Raw genomic sequence first — 19,158 nt, forward strand, 5'->3', positions numbered from 1 at the left:
AACACCGCTTTATTTGGTATGACTTGGCAATCTATTAAATATCTTGGTTTACAATTTTCAAAAGATAAACATACAACTATTACACCATTAACTTAATTATCAACAAAGTTACAGATATGATTTCTAGATGGTCCCCTTTATTCTTTTCCTGGTGGCAATGTCAGAATTCCATCAAAATGACACTCAGCCCTACAATTCTCTTTGTCTATGATACCCATTACCCAGTCCAATGATTTTTTTTCAAAAAACTGCATAGGATGCATTCTAAATTTCTATGGAACCAGAAAACACCAAGAACTGCTCTCAAACGTAAACTTCCCAAACATACCAGTGGGGTGAAATGTCCTCAATTATGTTAAAGGTCTCTTATACCGTGCACTGTTGTCACATGCATAGTCTCTTGGTAAAGCATGGAGGGAGGCGGGAAAGTTCGGACTAGTGGGAAATAAAGAGCAAGAGATGTGATGTGCTGTTGGCAGCTTCAGTTCGATGACTGTTCACAGAGCGTAGGTGTGTTTTTCGGTTGGAAGCCGCCATGTGGTGTTGGGAGAGTGGTTTGTTTAGTAGTTGTGGTGTGAAGTTCGTGCAATTTTTGTGCTGTAGAGGTATGGTTGAGTTTAGTTCAGAGTTTGAGAGGGTGTATGCAGAATGGTGATTTCTTTAGTAGGATTAATGGCAGTATCTTGCCTACCGCCGCTGTTATGACTAAATGCTGCCTACATCCTCCCCTCCCCCCCATTGTACATTATGGTGTGCAGTAATTACCACCGCTATGGGTTCCTCTGGTGGTGGGGTGTCCCCTGTGCACTGATCTGTGTGCGAGATATGGCGCACTAGCACAAATGGGCTAAATGCGAGATTGCTCCCCAACACAGCTGGGTTATATGCAAGATATTACCTCTGCAGACCCCCCCTCACCTCCGCGACCCACATTTATTACATTAACCCATCGTCTAACATATATGCAATGAAATGGGTTATAAAATCTGACATTTTGGGATGTGCATTAATGGGGCGACACCGATAAACTCCAGGAGATATTGCCCCGACCACCATAAGAGTGAACCAGGTCTCGCACTACTGCTTCCAATCCTCAATCCAGTGGTCTCAAATATCACAACCATCTTCACATCATGGGCACCTTCTTTGGTGGAGTTATTTTACCAACAAGCCCCGTCACCGAGTGGTTCACTTGCACCACCAACTGCATAACCACCAACACACTGGAAAGCACTGTGTTGACCAGCTCCTGGGCTTTATATATTCAGCCAAAAGCTCACGAGTTGGGTGATTTGGGAGTCCACTTGGAAATTTCACAGTTCCATCACATCCACTGCCTGTGATGCCCCTGGACATACGAAAGCCCTTTACAATTTGCAGCGCTCAGCAGATGGGATTTATCCCAGGCTCAGGTCACTATTATTACTTCTCATTCTCCTCCCACCTCCACAGGCGTGGTAACGATTAGATACCCATTATAGTTTACCCACCCCTCCAGATGTTTTGGACAGTGACTTGGATGAAAACTCATCGTAGACTATGGTCTATGGCTGATGGGAATTAGTATCCAATACACTAGAAAAACAAATGTTACACCTGCAAACAAACACATACTTGCCTAAATAAAAAATTGTAAGTAATTGTACTCCCAACTTCTCTGGACACCCTGACTCCAGCCATTAATCAGCCTTCAGTAATGCATACAAGTATTATTACAGGCCAGTGTATTTCACAGGTTATCTTTCAATGGGAATCCCCACAAGGATCCAAAGAAGCAATTTCAAAATCTGTCACGATACTTTACCCCCCCCCTGAAGCCATTCAAGTAGCAGATTACTTGGTAATAGTGTGAAATTAACAAATTACATGCCAAAAATCTGGATTAGAAGAGAGGCTATCCATGTTGAAGTCTTCAATCTACGATCCCAACTGAAGCATAAAACTGGCCAGATTCCTTCCGATTTGCCTGGTGTTTGCATCAACTTAATCAAACTTCTATCATAGAGCATTTGTTCTCAGACAGATGGTTCCTTCATTATGAAAGTCAATTTTTTAATGTTCACACTTGGATTAGCATTTAAAACAATGTAATTGCTCTGCTCAATCTCCATTTTCTTTAAACTACTTCTTGGCCAAATAGCAATGACTTCCATTTTTTGCATCTATTCAAGATTTGGAATAAGATCGCAACCAATTAATTTACTCAAACTGATACTCGGGATAATTTTCTTGGGTCAACTAATCCATTTCAATCAAATTAAACCCTATTATTTTTAAAAGATGCTATTCTTAAGGTATATTTTCATTATTTCGTGGAAATTCCTTTTTTACAATTATGTCATCAGTACAATGTCCTTGCATCTTAAATACATTTACATCGTTCTTATCAAATCCATCTCCAAATCCATATTCAACTTCTCCAAAATCATTTTAGCAAATCTCATTACTAAATTCTCCCAAAAGTGCTGCACAACTATATTCCTTTTTAAATGAAATTGATAAGGAATCGGTCTAATGCTAAATTATCAAAAAAAACTCCCCTAATATATGTTGGTCATGCCAAGTTCCCAAGGCAGACTTTTTTTCAATCTTTTGAAAATGTGTTCATTCCTTTCGGAAAAAAGTATGCGACTGCCTGCAAACTGTTCAAGAACCACTCACTGTATGTAATTTAAAGATTGGCACCCTTGTTAAACCATACATGCCGATTATTTTATCTCCCAATTTATTTAATCTTGGTTTGTGTTGGCTTTCATATTTCCTCCAATTGAAAAAACACTAGCAAACTGTTGTATACTTTAAGGTGGAATTCCAATTGTTCTGTGCATCGAATCAAAAAGTGATATTCATTTTCTATAAATAATCTTCCTAAATGTAATAGTAGTAATCCTTATTTCGGCAGCATCGCCATAAAAGCAGGAATATCAAGGAATCAAAACATTTAAAATACAGGGTTAGACCACAAAACAGGCATTTGCAATTACAATACATTTCATTCTCAAGCACCAGGCGTTTTTCAAAAAGGCCAAATGGGGTTGGCGATGAACATGAATTTGACTTCACAAGAACAATTCCAACAAGTTTTTAGTTCTCTTTAGGTTCTAGTATGTACAAGTAGGAACAAGCCATTTATAGCGGATGTTTCCGTTTTGGGGGCACGTATACAGAAAGTGCTCAAGGTCTTAGTCTCCCTGCCCACAGATTTTATACAGGGGTAGATCACCTTTGCCCAAGCTGCTTTCGAACGCCGACAATGGAAGTAACTCCAACCTTGCTTTTAAAAACAAGGTACGTGCTTCCTGGTCATCAGTACAAGATAAATATTCTTCTCGGCCAAACGATTGCTTCCGCTTGATGTTTTCCACTTTCGCGCCAGCCATGACTATCTCATTAATGGTATTACCAGTCCCTATTCCTGTTTGATGCACGCTTTCACTACCATATGGTCCTGGGGTTCAAGTGTAATCATAGGGGGAGCCGAGTTTTCTGGTAAGGTCTGAGACAAAAGTATTAGGCAGAATCCTGTGCAGTGCCCTTAGGGACCACTACACATAATACTACAGGTGGCAATACAAGTTTTACCTTTGGTACAAGCCTGTACTACTATGTCAGAGTGGTAGCAGTGGCGGAGCAGCCAGGCTTCTCTCGAGGATATGAGCAGTAACAGATTACACAAAGGGACCACAATTACTGTGACTCAAGCAAACACTGACTCAAGGTTTCAGGTAGAAAAATATAAGTACATTTATTACTAAACCATTTGTTATAAACACAACACTTCTATTAAACTTAAGCAAAAACAACACGTTAAATATACAACTAACCAATTGACTTTGTACAGTAATTCTCAAGGTAAGTACCGTGTGTTTGAATGAACCGTTGTTCTGAACAAAACACGTTACCGCGAATAGGATTGCGATCACTTTTTGACAGTTCGGTATACTAAATAAACATGTATCCGTGACATGAAATGCTACCGGGGCAAAAACACACTTAGCACCTGAGATACCCAGAGGGAGTTGGAGGCAAAAATCACAGGCAATATTTTGGTTAGGCAGACAGAATCGAGAAACCCTCAGACAGGAGTTCAAAAGTCAAAGGGCCGGAGCCAGGGTCAAGTGACACCGGGGGCCTGTTGCCGAAGATCACACAGACAGTTCACGATTCAACGCAGCCAAGAGTACTTCGATATTGTCAATGTTCAGAAGCAAAAGTTATAAGGAGGGACGACAAGGACAAGCCTTGGAAGAAACAGGGTTCACCCAGTTTCCTTCAGCAGAACACAGTACCTTATTCCAATGGTGCAGCTGGTGCCCTGGCAGTTGTTCCTGTTGGTTTCCCACAGACCCACGATTCCTGGAGCTTCGTTGTGAAGGACGACATCTGAAGGGGGTCTGCACCACACAGGGATGAAGCAGGCAGCAGCCACAATAAATAAAAGGTGTGCTCCTTAAAAACAGGAGCGGCTCTTCAAATGGCTATCCGGACCACTACAGCAGTGTGCAGCGATTTCGACCAAGGAAGAGGATCCTCTGGCTGTGGAAGATGAGCTGTTGCCAGAAGTCCCGCTGTGCCGCAGGAGACTCTGCTGCCGCTTTTGGATTTCGACTCGGAAAACTTTTGGAAACTTGAAACTCCATCCACCAGAAGGCTTTGCTGAACACTTAAAGGCGGGCTTACATAAGGGAATCTGCGCGCGCACCACGCGCGAGCACCCAGCAAGTCCCAGAAGTCCCGCTTTGCCGCAGGAGCGACTGCTGCCGCTTTCGGATTTCGACTCAGAAAACTTTTGGACACTTGAAACTTTATCCACCAGAAGGTGAATTATCTTAAGAATATAGACTTAAGCACTAACAGTGCTAACGAACTCTCCAACATAATCTTTCCGCTTTGTTTAGGCTTGCTGCACACTTAGAGGCGGGCTTACATAAGGGAATCTGCGCGCGCACCCATCAAGTCCCAGAAGTTCCGCTTTGGTGCTTAGCCACGTAACTGCGGCCGGAGCTCTTGTGTTTGTGGTTGTGATATCGATGAGCTGTTGGTAACTCTAAAGGAAAAGAGTGCGTAGCTCTGTTTTTGAAATTTTGACTTAACAGTTGTGATTAATTTTGATTGATACTTGCTGGTAGCTGGTGGTAACTCTTTATATTTGTTATAAATCAGACTACTTAGAAATAAGTAGTCACTGCTCAAGCTTTACTTTTGCAATTATGAGTACGATTCCGTACACGTTAAATCAAACATGCCTGAGACTGCCAGAACTCTCGATTCACCCTTGTCTGAAGATGTTTTAACAAAAAAAAAACTAATGCAAAAAACAAATTGAAAAGAATGTCCACAAGCAAATCTATTATCCTTACACCACGAGCAATGGCACAGGCGTCAATTAAAGATATAAGGCAGTTTTGCATGCCTTCTCAAACAGAATTGCCAGCTGCCTTGTCAATGGTTGCTCAAATTAATTCCAACATAAGTAGCTTAATACATCAACAGTTTTAGTCTTAAACACACTACAAAGCTCTTTAACAGCAGCTGCCAGTGCTACTCAAATGAACAATGATCAAACTAGTGCTGCCACAAACATAAGGACTCAACAAGTAACTGTAGATCAAGCGCTTCAACGTTCTCTCATAGAAACTTCAGTAAGCGTTTGTAATGCCACTCAGTCCACCCCAAACGACGATTCTACAGTAACCCCTCAAGCAGTACAAGCATCACAACCTCTAGAACCACAACCAGTTTCTGACACTACCATGCTACATACCCTTAACAAAACTGAAAAGGAGGTGGTGATACGTCCGCCATTGGAATTAATTGAAGAAATCTCGGTTCATGACCAAAATGAAGAAGTATTTTCAACAGATTTGATTCATGCAACGCCAGGCGCGATGAGATCCCAATCAGCTAATACAGACTATCGTAAACGCTGCTCAATGGATTCTTCAATCTCTCTGGCAGCCTCAAATATTCTTCCGACTCCTCGACAACGAGCATCCTCTAGGGAGCCACAAATAACAGCATCCAAGAATGGGCTGATTGAAATTACGTTGGTGGCAGTCAACTCCACAATACAAATCATTGTTTAAACTTTTTGAAACTCTAGAATCGAAACTGGATCAACAATCGACAAAAATTGATCAAATGTCTAGTTGGATGAGAAATCATCCTCATCAAAAACAACTGGCTCCTGAGGAATCATCATGTGGAAATAAAGACCATCCCACCTCTACAAGCACAACAACCTCAATAACAGCCCCAGTTTTATCATTCCATTCTTTACCGACTATTGACACTGTCATCAGACCAATTGAAAGTAATACACCGCCAAGAGCGGATCTCCAATCATCATGGGTAAGCGTTGAAAACGACCAAACGTTACACCCTCCACAACCACAACCAGCAATCCATGACATTCAATAAACGTTTGCGAACCAAAGGAAAACCAAGACATTTGATGACCAAACCATACCAAATGAGACCTAAAACTAATAAGAGCAATTTGCATCCCGAGTTCCCGGTGGTGGATCTAACAAAGGGTAGTCAAAAAACTGGAGTCCATTCTAAGCCATCAGCTCAATGCACGCAATTACAAGTGATTATACACCCATTGGAAAAACTCTCAGAGATACCTAATAACTACTTACCTCTGGATAAATTGGTGGATCTAACAAAGGACATCCAAGCAATTGGTGCCAAGTCAGTGACCTACACAACAGAATTATCATTCCGAAAGATCAAAAGAGATCCAAAGTAGCACTATACCTTCTTCGTATATTACAGTAACGGAAAAAGGATATCCTAGGACTCTGAGTCAAATGACACCATTAAGAAAATAATTGACCCTTATCTAGCACAACACCTCCAAGATATCAACCTGTCACGGCAGCGAATGACCAAAGATACACCTCCTCGTCTTCATAGTAAGGACTCAGCACAGCTCCCAGTAACTTGCCAAAAAAATCCTATTTCAACAGCAAAAGATTCTCAACAAAGACCCTTGACTAAAAATATTAACTTCCAAACTAGAAAAGAGACGAAAGAATAATGAACACAAGAAAAATAAGTTCTTTAATTACCATACCTGGATTCTAAAATGCCGTGAGGCCCCCCACCAGAAATATGATCTTTCGAGGACAAGTGTCCTAAACATCTTTAATGACATTCCGGAACTGGAAGATATAACATCAGCTGACATCGAGTTTATTTGTGACGTAAATCTATCAATAGTACGCCTTTGGATGAAATCGGGCCTGGTCATGAATACCTTATGGAGGGCGAAGATGAATTTTTTCCGTATGGGCTTCCTCTTAGCCCAAGATCCTGAACGGAAGCAACAAGAGTCAGGTTCAGAAATCTGCTCAACTGTATCTCTGTGTGTTCCCGAATGCCAATGCACGTTTTGTATAGATGAGCATATAGCATACACAGGAAATCAAATGAATGATCAAGCATAACCATCACTGAATAATTTGGACGCTAAGTCAAAATCAGTAAAACCTTTAGTCCTTATAAGCTGGAACACTAGGAGGTAACACTCACCGCCAACGAGAACTTGACGTAAATCTCATCGAAGCAGACAGTGCTCCTACAAGAGACTTGGATAACTGTACATCCAATATGGGATAACCACGAAATCGCTATTGTTCCAGCAATTGCCAATCAGAAAGGCCGTCCTATGTCGGGCCTTCTAGTCACAGTCAAAATGAGTGCAGACTTGAAGCTAGTGCCACGGGCTTCCCCAAACAATTACATTCCACTCGTCAAAATCTCAGTTGATGCACAGAATCTCACGATTATCAATATTTATAGAAACCCTGCTGCAATAACGGACATCTTTTATAAAGACCTTGCTATGTTATTTGAGATGATAGCCGAATGTGAAGGAATCACAGACATAGTAGCAGGCGACCTCAACCTGGATTGTGTGCATAATTTACATGGAAAAAAATCTTGAGTCTCATAAATGGAACAACTTTATGAAAAACACTAATATGAGAATGATCAATGGATCATTACCAGGAGACATCCCAGGACAAGCAACGTGGCAAAGGGGATCTTCGACGAGTACCATTGACTATATCTTTACCTCTAATCCCCTATTTATGGTGGCAACAAGTTTTAATATCATTCCTCAACCGCTTAGTGACCATCACATTCTAAAGCTCATTTGGCCAAGAAATTCTTATGGTAATACCCAGAAAAGACAATGGATGCCCCAAGGATTAAGCATTAACAATGCTAAATCCCGCTTCAAATGGACGCCGAATACACTTGCTTCCCTTAATAACACACTGAATGTGCTTGCGAGAACGTATCACTCTGGATCCTACCTCGATGCTTTAGCGACTTATCAAACTTTCTATATACCTTCTCACAAGAAACATATACACTCTTTCAACCTCACCATGCAACAAGGGAAAAAACTATATCGGAAAGAACTCAGAGCTATAAATCATCTTCCTTTATGTGAGAAAATTCAAGCACGAACACAGATCAAAACCCGTTTTAGAAATTGGTCCCAAGCACATAAAGCTAAACTCTTCCAACAAGATGGGGAAACCTTTCTACTGGCCCCCACTAATAAAAATTCTCCACAAATTTGGCAACTTTTAAATTGCAACTTAGCATCTGAACCACCTTCCATCCAATTAAATGGCGTATTGGAACATCAGTGGATAGCACACTCTTCAGCCCTCTATCAAGAGATAAGATTTGATGATTTTCGCTATGACATCACTAAATCAACCATGGACCTTGGAATGTTCGACGTCTTTAATAGAAGAACAGATCCTCAAATCATCATCATCATCGCGGGCAGCAGGTCCTGATGGCATCTCGAATGCTATGCTTAAGCAACATCCAAAGCAGTGGGCTTGTATCCTTAATACCATCTTTCAAGGCATTTTGAAATTACAGGACATACCAAACTCTTGGCGAACGTCGCTAATAGGCCCCATATTTAAAAAGGGTAATCGTGGGACTCCCTCCAATTATCGGCCAATAGCGTTACTAGACTCACCAGGTAAAATCTTCTCTCGCCTAGTCTTGTGAGACTTTAATCAATGGGCTCAAACATCCAACCATCGGGACCAAAATCAGACTGGTTTTGTTGCCGGTATGGGAACAGCGGTCAACCTGTTAATAATCAATGCCCTTAAAGAACAAGCTTACAACACGAAATCTTCCCTGTACTTTGCTTTCATCGATCTAAATGCTGCCTTCGATTCCGTATCGCGAGTGAAGCGGATTGAAAAACTACGTAAAGCACAGTGTCCATCGGATTTGATTGACATCATTTACAAGTTACACTCTTTAACATCTATACGAGTGCGATTAACGAACATGGGGATGCTCTCCACAATCATTAAAACATCACAGGGCTTGAAACAAGGCTGCATCCTTGCTGCAGCCCCATTCAACTTTTTTATCCATGACGTGAGATTTTTCGTGATCTATCATCAGACTCCCCAAAAATGAACAATTCTATAATCCAAGCTTTATGGTATGCTGATGATTTGTTCCTAGTGTCTAAAACTCCAACTGGTCTACAGAAGTTGCTATCGACTCTCACCATCTATTTTGATAAAAATGAACGAACGTCAACAAATCACAAATAATTGCTCAAATGCCCAAACCTACCATCAGAAACAAATTTGGATGGAGAGTTAAAGATATCATTCTTAATATTGTTCCAAGTTATAAATATTTGGGTCTACCTTTTGAAGAAAAACATGCTGGAGTAGTTTTGACAGACATAATGCGAAGCAAACTAACATCAGCTATTTCGCAAACACAAAATCATCTTATATAAATCTGGTACATTTTCCATCTACCCGGCACTTTTTTTCTGGCTACAGAAAATAACACCGACCTTGTTATATGGACTAGAAGCGAGAGATATTATTCCTACTGTCAGCTTAGATGGACTGGAAGCCATATTTTGGAGGCAAATTTTAAAAGTTCCACAATCCACCCCTGGTCGTGTCCTGAAATATGAGCTGGGTCTTACCTCATTAAGTGCCAAATATCACTGGCAGATGTGTGCGTTGCTTCGCAAATGTCTAGTAAATTCCAATGAAACATCTCTCCTTGCTGTCTTGTCAACTTACCTTTTCACTTCAACCCATAAGTTTGCCATCAGGTGGACTAAATATGTATACAGAATCATGACTCTAGCAGATGTTAGTCTAGATACTCTGATCATGAATCCTGTAAGAGCGGAAAAAAAAATATTCCTGCATGATTGGATTGCCACTCGCGCTAAATATTTGCTCTATAAATCCATGAATACTGTGCTTTTGGTTGAAATAAACTAGGGGTTGCAGAACCATACTTGTATAAAGCCCCTTCCCCACAAATGCGCATGGCAATCACAAGGATGCGTCTAAACTTATGGCATACAAGAGAGTTGTTATGCCTACACAAACAATTAACTGAAAGTGAAAACTTTTGTAGATTCTGTAATATTCAGTCAATCAAGGAAACACTAGAACACCTGGTTGTTGAATGTTCTGCATTGACCTTACTGAGATCAAAATATTATGGGAAACATATGGTGGTGGTAGCATGTGTTTCACCTGAGCTTAGATGGTCCTTTCTAATTAACTCTGCGAAAATGAGCCTAAAAAGTGCTCCATTTAACTTTCTCAATACGTTAGCCTTGTCGGAATGCCATACCCTTAACTGAAATGTGATTTTTATAATGTAAATAATGAACCTAAAACCTTTATGATGTTATAGATGATGTGGTCCAATATCCACACTGTATAGGTTGTGTTTAAACTTTTCCTATGCCACAGAATATGTGGGATGTATTCTCTCTTTTGTTAACTTAGGTGTTTAAGAAAAAGGGTTGTGAATTTTTTTTTAAGCTCCCTTAATCGTGTTATCTAATGTTACGTTATTTTAATATCTTGCGATGTGTGCAAAATCTAGGTTATGTCACCTCCTTCTCTGCTAAGTGTGTATTTTTGCAATCTTTGTAGTTCTGTAACATAGGTTATTTATGGAGAAAAAATATTAATGAAAATGTTTTAATTCTTGTTTGGAAAACAATCAAATTTTGTTGAAAAAAGTTGATTAAATTCAGCTAAATTTCAATAAAGAAAAAAAAAAAATGAGCTGGTTATCCCCCACCAGGCTCAAGGGAAGACGACTCCGGACTGGATCTTCTCTTAGTCGTCGAAGGGTAGATAGCTCAGAACTGCAGCAGGGCTTCACCGGGACGGGGTAGTTGCAGCAGTCTTTCTCTCCACTTCTCTTCGGTTCCTTGTAGTTCCAGTGGCGACTCTGACTTCTAGCCCAAGAGACCTGCCTTTTATGCGCAAAAACCCCCATTCACACAGCCTGCCTGTCAATCACCCAGCAAGGGGGGGGGGGGGAAGTTGTCCAGCCTGGACAACAACCTCAGCCAATCATGGCAAAGTGTGACTTGGGTTTCCTAGGATACCCTATGCAAGGAGTGACTACACCCCTCCCTCACATTCAGCCCACCTAGACACCCTGGCACCTGGTGGAGGGCTTCTGAGCAGAAGCCCGCCAAAAGACGATGAACAAAGAAGGCAAACCTAGTTTGCCGTGCGAAGTAAAACACAAGAAGGACTTTAACACTTTAACAAAAAGAAATGGCGAATAAAGCCAACAAGAGCCAAAAGAAAGACAATTTGGTCAAGCGGGTTTATGTTCGAGGCTAATATTATAGCCAAGAACAATACCACGTTTACCTAAGATAATCACGGTAGAAAAGTTAGGGTTGATAGCACTGCCACCAGCCAAGTCTAAATGTTAAAGAGCGAAACAATGCTCTAGGAGGTACAGATAAAAAGGGATACAAATTAACCCTTTCCAGCACTCCATGGAAGATGGGGTGTACTGGATCTGTGATAGATTGACTAAGTAAAGTTAATGGGAACTTTACCCTTTTCTGGGGGACTGTAGTCAGCCTCAGAAATGGAGTCGGGGGAATTCTCGAAGACAACCCTGTGCCACAGCACTGAAAGTGCTGGGTGACAAAAGAAGGAGGCTACTGAAGTGGTGCACTTCAGAGTCCACAATCACAAAAACAGAAAAATACACATGGCAAAACACAGGTAACGGGGTGGGAGAGGGGGGAGCTCACTCTTACCAAGTGGAAAAAAAACTCCAGAAGTCCAGCAAAGCTGCTGGGGGACTCGCTAGGTGAAGGAAATTAGCCACAAATGAGAATTCTCCCTAACACTAAGTATCCATGGGAATAGCGCCTTCTTGCGCGAGTACCCCAAATAGGGCTTCCTTGTAGGTACAAAGGGCATGTAAGGAGCACAGTTTGTGGCAATATATTAAAGGTTGGAGTTTAGCATCAAGAGCAAGACCATCTACCCATCACTTCTAAATGTAATAAGTCGGGTATATTTATTCAAAATCTTAAGTTTCAATTGAAAAATTAAGTGCGTTATTTATCAAATTATTAGCCCTATGGTGTGTCTTCCGTTGTTCTGTGTCCTGTTCAACTGGTCCGTCTCCCCCATCTGCCTATTGACACTTATTTATGACTCAATATAACTCGATTTGCATGATCGTATTGGTCAATAATTTATGTTTCTCAAAAATGTATTAAAAATGCATTGCGCACTTTATTCACCCTTTTGATTATAACTTATTCTGCTTAAGTATTAATATGATCGCATGAAAACAATGAAACCCACTTGCATAGTGTTTGAATATCCTACTCCTAGGCAGTTATTCAATATGACTATCAAGATCCTGTGATTAAGGACTTGAGCAAATAGACTGCCAATACATTTCTTCTCAATCTCATTTGAGAAAGTTATGATTTGGAAGTAAAGAGTTGCACCCAATTGTTCATCCAACAGGAATAGCATGCTTAAATGTGTTGGATAGAGGACCTTAGCATAGAATGTTATTCCCGCTATGTAAACAATGTGGGAAAAGGGTTTCCCTTTGAAAGTTGTTGGCTAGGTAGAAGTTCTGCAGTCTGTTGTATGGACCCATTAATTTGCAAAACCTCAAAGTGACAGTAGTTCAAAGAAAATGGTCACTTGCAGAAGTATAGCATTTACGACCATCTTCTGTGACACCCATGTGTGTTGTCCATTCAAACAGCCCCACATTGTAGGACCTTCAACTATTCTAGAGGCTGCATATTTACATGCGAGAGTACACGCAATGATTTCACCCCGATTTACAGACCTACTTTATTTTGTATGAGAACAATTCTCACAATGAAAACTGAAGTGGACAACTGATTAGCGCATTCCAAAGGAGAAGGGCATGAAGTGGCAACAGAAAGAATTAGCAGTAATTAAAGTACTTCACAAACTTGCCTGCATAGCACTTCTGCCCATTTTAACCACTTCAAACAATGTGACTGGTTCTCCCCCTTCTCCATTCTGCTGGGGGTGCCCGTTCGCTCGCCCTCGCCCTTTAAAACTTGGATCAGCTCGATTCTTCTCGCCAGGTGTTTTCCTGGGCTTCTTGATTGCAGACTAAGAATCAAAAACATAAGTCAGGCAACATTAACACATGAAAGATTTCAGTAGACAAACATTAAGGCTGAACACTTCAATTATTATTGTTTTCTACTTGCGGCCTATTATCTCCTCAATTATAATCCTCCCTACATGATCATCTTTGCAGAAGAGTAGGATGAAACTTTCTTTTAAATAGTATTGGCAAAATGCATAGGTTGTAACTGCAAGCAAAGTAAGCATTTCAACAATCCTAGAAAAAGCAATCAGTAGTTTCAAGTGGAGAAGCACTCTTTAGTCCTGTTCACAAAATAAAGCAACGCATAAATACCCAGTCTTATGTTAAAATATGCTAAAAGTGCCTTAAAAAACCACTGGTGAAATTATAAGTTACTCACTGTAGCCCCTTGCCTCCATACTGCATAGGTGTCCCTTCCAAGGCACGGGAGACTGAACCTTTTTCACCAGAAAAACCCTCTTCCCTTTAAATTTAGAGGCGTGCAGGGGTGCAGCCCTGCTAGCATGTGCTGCACCGACTCCGCCCTCCCACGCCACACCTTAGTCCCCCTGGACACGTCGACAATAGATTAACATGGAATAATAACACTGGTTTTATGAGGAGGATAGTGGGACATATGGAGGGAGGACCAAGGAATAAGAGTACATTGGTCATTACGGTGAGTAGCTCTTACATCCCATCCCCTTTCCTCCATACTGCATGGGCGATTACAACTGAATGTAGCCCCAAGGTGGAGAGGAGAACCTCCCAAAGCAAATAGATTCCTGAGAACCACCTGTCCAAAAGCCGCATCAGATCTAAAGCCCGCAACCAAACCGTAATGCTTGCAGAAAGCCAAGGGAGATGCCCAAGTGGCCACCTGCTTATGACTTGCCAAGCGACATGGCGCTGGAATGTGATGGCCGTTGCCTTGGTCCTGACCGCGTGGGCATGCATGTTGGCCAGAAGCAGCTTGTGCTGGCCCTCATACGCTGCTTTGATAGAGACCATCCAGCGGGATATGGAAGCCTTAGAGGCCTGTAAGCCGGGTGTTGAGCCTCCAAAAGTGACAAACGGGGCGTTTGATTTGCAGAAGCCCATGGTCCTGTCCAAATAGAATTTCAGAGCACGCCCGACATCCAGGCAGTGCAGCACTTGGTGCTTCATCCTTAGTATCGGAAAAAAACATAGGAAGGACCATCTCCTCGTTCAAGGGGACAGCAGACAGAACCTTGGGCAGAAATGCCAGGTGCGTCCGCATGACTACCATGCCCTTGTGAAAGGTGGTATATGGCTCAGAATCGATCAGCGCCTGGATCTTGCTGACTCTACGAGCCGAGGTAAGGCCGACTTGATGGTGACCAAATTGATGTCCGTTGTGTGCCTGTGTGCCCAAGACTATGTTAAGGTCCCACACCGGTAGCGGTCTCTTGACGGCAGGTAGAGCGTAGCGAGACCATCAGATGTTTGACGATAGGGTTGGAGGAGGAAAAGATGCTTTCCTCCGAGTTCCTGTAAACCCCAATAGCTGCAAGGTATGTTCGGCATGTGTCCACCTGTACGCCTGAATGAGCGAGGTGCGCCAGAAAGGAGAGCAGGTCCTCCAGAGTGAGAGGAGAGAAGGCCGGATGGCGTTCAGCTCCAGCCAATTGATGTGGTATTCCTGCTCCTGTCGAGCCCAGGTGCCGTGGCCCGAGAGATCGTCCAGGGTGGCTCCCCAGCCCTCGAGCGACGTCTGTGGTGATGATGATGGCCTGCAGAGAGCAGCCGAAAGGGCTTGCCTGTCCATAGGTTGCAGTCCATGGACCACCATGTTATGTCCAGGTGGAGAGATGGAGGAACGCTAAAGATCTCCGATTGCGAGCCGCGCTCCTAATTCCATGAGGCCGAGAAGTACAGCCGAATTCTTCTCATTTGTCTTTTGTGCGGCACGGCTAATAGGACCACTGCCAGTAGACCCAGGAGATGTTGGTACCACCATGCCAAGGTCCCCTCTCTGCTGAGGAAGTGGGCGGTGGCCCTCTTGATGGCTGAGATTTTGCCCTCAGACGGGAAGACCTTCGGGGAGCAGGTGTCCCAAATGAGTCCCAGGAATGTCAGTCTGCATAGGCTGCAGCTCTGACTTCGAGGTTGAGCGAGAAGCCCAGATCGTGCAGTGTGTTCATAAGAGCATGGGAAGAGTGGAGAACTGCTTACGGAGATGTAGCCCTGACAAGCCAGTCGTCGAGGTATGGGTAGATGTTGAGGCCCTGCGCTCTGAGGAGGGTCACCACGGCATTCATGAGTCTGGTAAAGACCCTGGGGGCTGAGTTGAGGTCAAATGGAAGGACTTTGTAATGAAAATGGTAGCACATGATCCTGAACCGTAGGAAAGAACGATGGGGTTGCCAAATCGGAACGTGTAGGTATGCGTCCTTCAGGTCCAGGGAGCACATCCAGTTTCCCTTCTCCAATGTCTCTGCAATAAAAGCTGGCGTAACCATCTTGAATTTTTGCAGGGGCAGGGAGAGGTTGAGGTTGGAAAGGTCCAGCACAACTCAGGCACACCTGGTTCTTCTGAATGGCGAAAATCCTGGAGTAAAAGCTAAATCCTCGCTGGTAGGCTGGAACTATCTCCACTCTCTGGCTCTCTACGAGAGATCGGATCTCCGACAAAAGAGTTGCTGTCCCAACCTGTGGGAGGAGGGAGGAGAGGCTGTGATAAGAAGGCAGCACCCCATGTATACTACAGAGAGGATCCAGCGGTCCGCAAAATTCTGGCGAAATAAATGTGCATGGAGAGCAAGGCTGCCCCCCTACCGGAGACACATGACCCGAAGGTGTGTCATGCCTTCTTTCTCTCGGAGGCCGACGCTGATCAGGGGGACTGGAAAAGCCCTTACTCCACCCCCCCCCCCTTTGTTTGTGCCGGTTCTGAGATGGCAAGCGGTACGGCTGCCTGGATCTGCGTTCCTGGAAGCCACGGAACCCTCCATATGTACGACCCCTTTCCAAGCGCTGCTGAGATTGGGTGAACGATTTAGGCGTGGTCTTTGTAAGGATGGATAAAGACTCTGCCCTTTGTGAGACTTTGTCCAGCTCCTCGTCCGTAGAGCAGTGGAAGAGGGCCCCACCCCCTCGAATGGTAGATCTAGAATGCGCTCCTGGACATCTGGGTTGAATTTCATTGCCCGAAGCCAGGCTGATCTTCTCATGTCTGTGGCAATGCAGATGGCACAGCCTGAAGTATCGATATGAGCCACTGTGGATTCCATGAGGTCATGCGCCACCAGCTTGGCTTCAGCTAGCCCCACCCTAAAGCATGATTGGCACTGGGTGAGGAGTTCCGGAAGGAAGTCCGCAATTTCCCGCCATAACCTTTGGTTGGCAGCAGCCAACATGGCATCTGCGTTGGCCTGACAAAGGTGCAAGGATGCGTTGGAGTCGTCCTCCCCAACCTTCACCACCTCCTCCTCCTCCTCCAGATTTGGCAGTGGAGCCAGAGAAGGCGGCTGCACCGGGGCTAGGGGGCCCAATGGAGGAGTCTGTGGTGCCGCTAGCATGGCGGAGATGACTTTCCTGATGGCATCTTTGATAACCCCCCTCATGAGGCTGAGGAACTTCTCGAAGAGCACCTCCTCACTGGCCAAAGAGGTGGCAGGGGGTGCCGACAGGATAGCAGGGGGCTATTGGAGCCGCTGCATACCCTGTCCATATGAATGCAAAGGAAAGCTGCCCTTCGCAAATTAGGGGTAGACTGCAGGCCACATACCTGGTTGAGGCCAGTCCCACCTTGACACGCGTTCACCGAATTTCTGGGATGGCATCGGATGGGTGTCTTTCTGGCACAGCATCCATTTTGTCGAGCTGCCTGCCACGTGCCTGCGAAGGGGTGCTCAGCCCGCTGGGCACAGCCTCGTCCAAGACTATTGCGTATGGATCACGAGGCCTACCCTGCTCCTCAGGCCTCGACCTGGGGGTCAATAGAGCTGTGTTTAGGCACCCCCTCAGACGTATTGCCAGTATTAGGGCATAGCCCCTCAGACGCATGGCCGGTATTAGGGCATAGCCCCTCGGCCATGGTGCCGGTAAAAGGGGGTGAGCCTCTCTGGTGTAGACCCAGTAAAAACATTTCCTGTCCCTCAACACTGTGCCCAAGAGGATCCGAGGATCCCTCGACCCTAAGGCCGGTAGCTGCAACAGCCTCGGTGCACGTGCCGGTAGAAGGACCTGGCCGGGCCCTCCCACGCGGGAGTTTCCCTGGGAAGGAGTCTCCCTTGCGGGTGCGCTGGAAAATATCAGCCCTACCTTGGGCCTAGTTCCATGCTTAAAGTTCTTGAGATCCTTTGGAGGCGACTTCTGGAAGAGCTACCTCCACCTGGCTAGTCTGTTCATCAGCACCTTCGAGGACAGCGAGTCAAACGCTGAACAGGATTGCCAACCATGGTCTGGGCAAAGGCAACGTAGGCAGAGGGCGTGGGGGTCTGAAGCTGGGAAGAGCCGGTTGTATAATTGACACCTGCTGAACCCTGTAGAAGTTGACATGCACCGGGGTGGAGCACGACGCCTGAGGACCGAGTACCTGAATGAGAGATAAGACAAAAAGAGACGAAGAAGAAGTATCCACACGTGGAATTACATGGCCGAAGCCAAAGCTAAGAGCGCTGGTGAATTCGGCCCGTTCCCGTTGGCACGGAAAAGGGGACCGAGGCGGAGTCAGGGCAGCGCATGCTCCCTGGGACGCAACCCTGCGCGCCTCTAAATTTAAAGGGGAAGGTGTTTTTTTTCTGGTGAAAAAGGTTCTGTCTTCAGTCCCTTGGAAGGGACGCCCATACAATATGGAGGAAAGGGGACGGGACGTAAGAGTAAGAAGGATGAGTGCAGAGCACAACCTTATCCTTCTGGAAGGTGAGTAACAGACGTTTCATCGAAAGAGCTTGGAGCTCGCTTCCTCGCCTTGCCGATGTCACCACACGAAGAAAAGCGACCTTCCAAGAAAGGTAGTAGCCATAGGTTAAAACGGTTTATGGCATTAATGCAGTGAGGAGCACATTCAAATCTCATTTCGGATGAGGAGTGCGTAACGGCGGGAAAAGATGAAGTCCTGCAAAATGCCTTTTAATGAACGGATTAGTCAAGGAAAAGGAACAGCTGTCTGGACAGGTAGGCCGCAATGGCCAATAAGTAAATCCTGCAAGACAAGAAAGCCCGAAGCTGCGAGGTGAGACACAAATGATAAAACAGTGTCAACTATAGCATGCCTGGGGTCAAGCTGCTTAGCTAAGCACCAGTGACAAAAATGGAGCCATTTGCTCCTATATTGAGCCCTCGTAGAAGGTTTTCTGGCCGATTGGATGATGCGCATATTGTCCTTGGACAGAAACTGCGATAGATATCTGAATTCAGGCACCAGGCAGCCAAGTTGAACCATTGTGGAGAGGGGTGCCACATCTGGTGATCACACTGGTGAAGCAGGTCGGGAATAAACAGCAATCTGACCAGAGGAAGAATCGACAGATGCGGAAGTTCCGAAAACCAGAATCTGGCTGGCCACCAAGGAGCTATTAGAGTGCAATTGGATGCATTCCTGAGATTGCAGAGTGACGGATGAATCAAAGGCAGTAGAGGAAAAGCATAAGCCTTCATGTTGTGCCATGGAATCTCGAGAGCGTCTCCCAGAGGGGAAACCCCGAGACCGTCTCTGGATGCATACAG

At 44.3% G+C, this 19,158-nt stretch overlaps 1 protein-coding gene across 5 annotated transcripts in view; it reads right to left on the reverse strand.

The window, feature by feature from the left end:
* STAG1 (STAG1 cohesin complex component) overlaps window positions 1-19,158 on the reverse strand; it is a 2,120,576-nt gene that overhangs the window by 1,483,885 nt on the left and 617,533 nt on the right. For all 5 annotated transcript variants that reach the window (XM_069618021.1, XM_069618024.1, XM_069618022.1 and 2 more), the window contains one exon: window positions 13,323-13,484. In XM_069618021.1, the coding sequence (XP_069474122.1) occupies window positions 13,323-13,484 (162 nt within the window). The remainder of the gene's footprint in view (window positions 1-13,322; window positions 13,485-19,158) is intronic.

Source organism: Ambystoma mexicanum, chromosome 10 (assembly GCF_040938575.1).
Source record: "Ambystoma mexicanum isolate Mex_15411 chromosome 10, UKY_AmexF1_1, whole genome shotgun sequence".
Classification (NCBI taxonomy): domain Eukaryota; kingdom Metazoa; phylum Chordata; class Amphibia; order Caudata; family Ambystomatidae; genus Ambystoma; species Ambystoma mexicanum.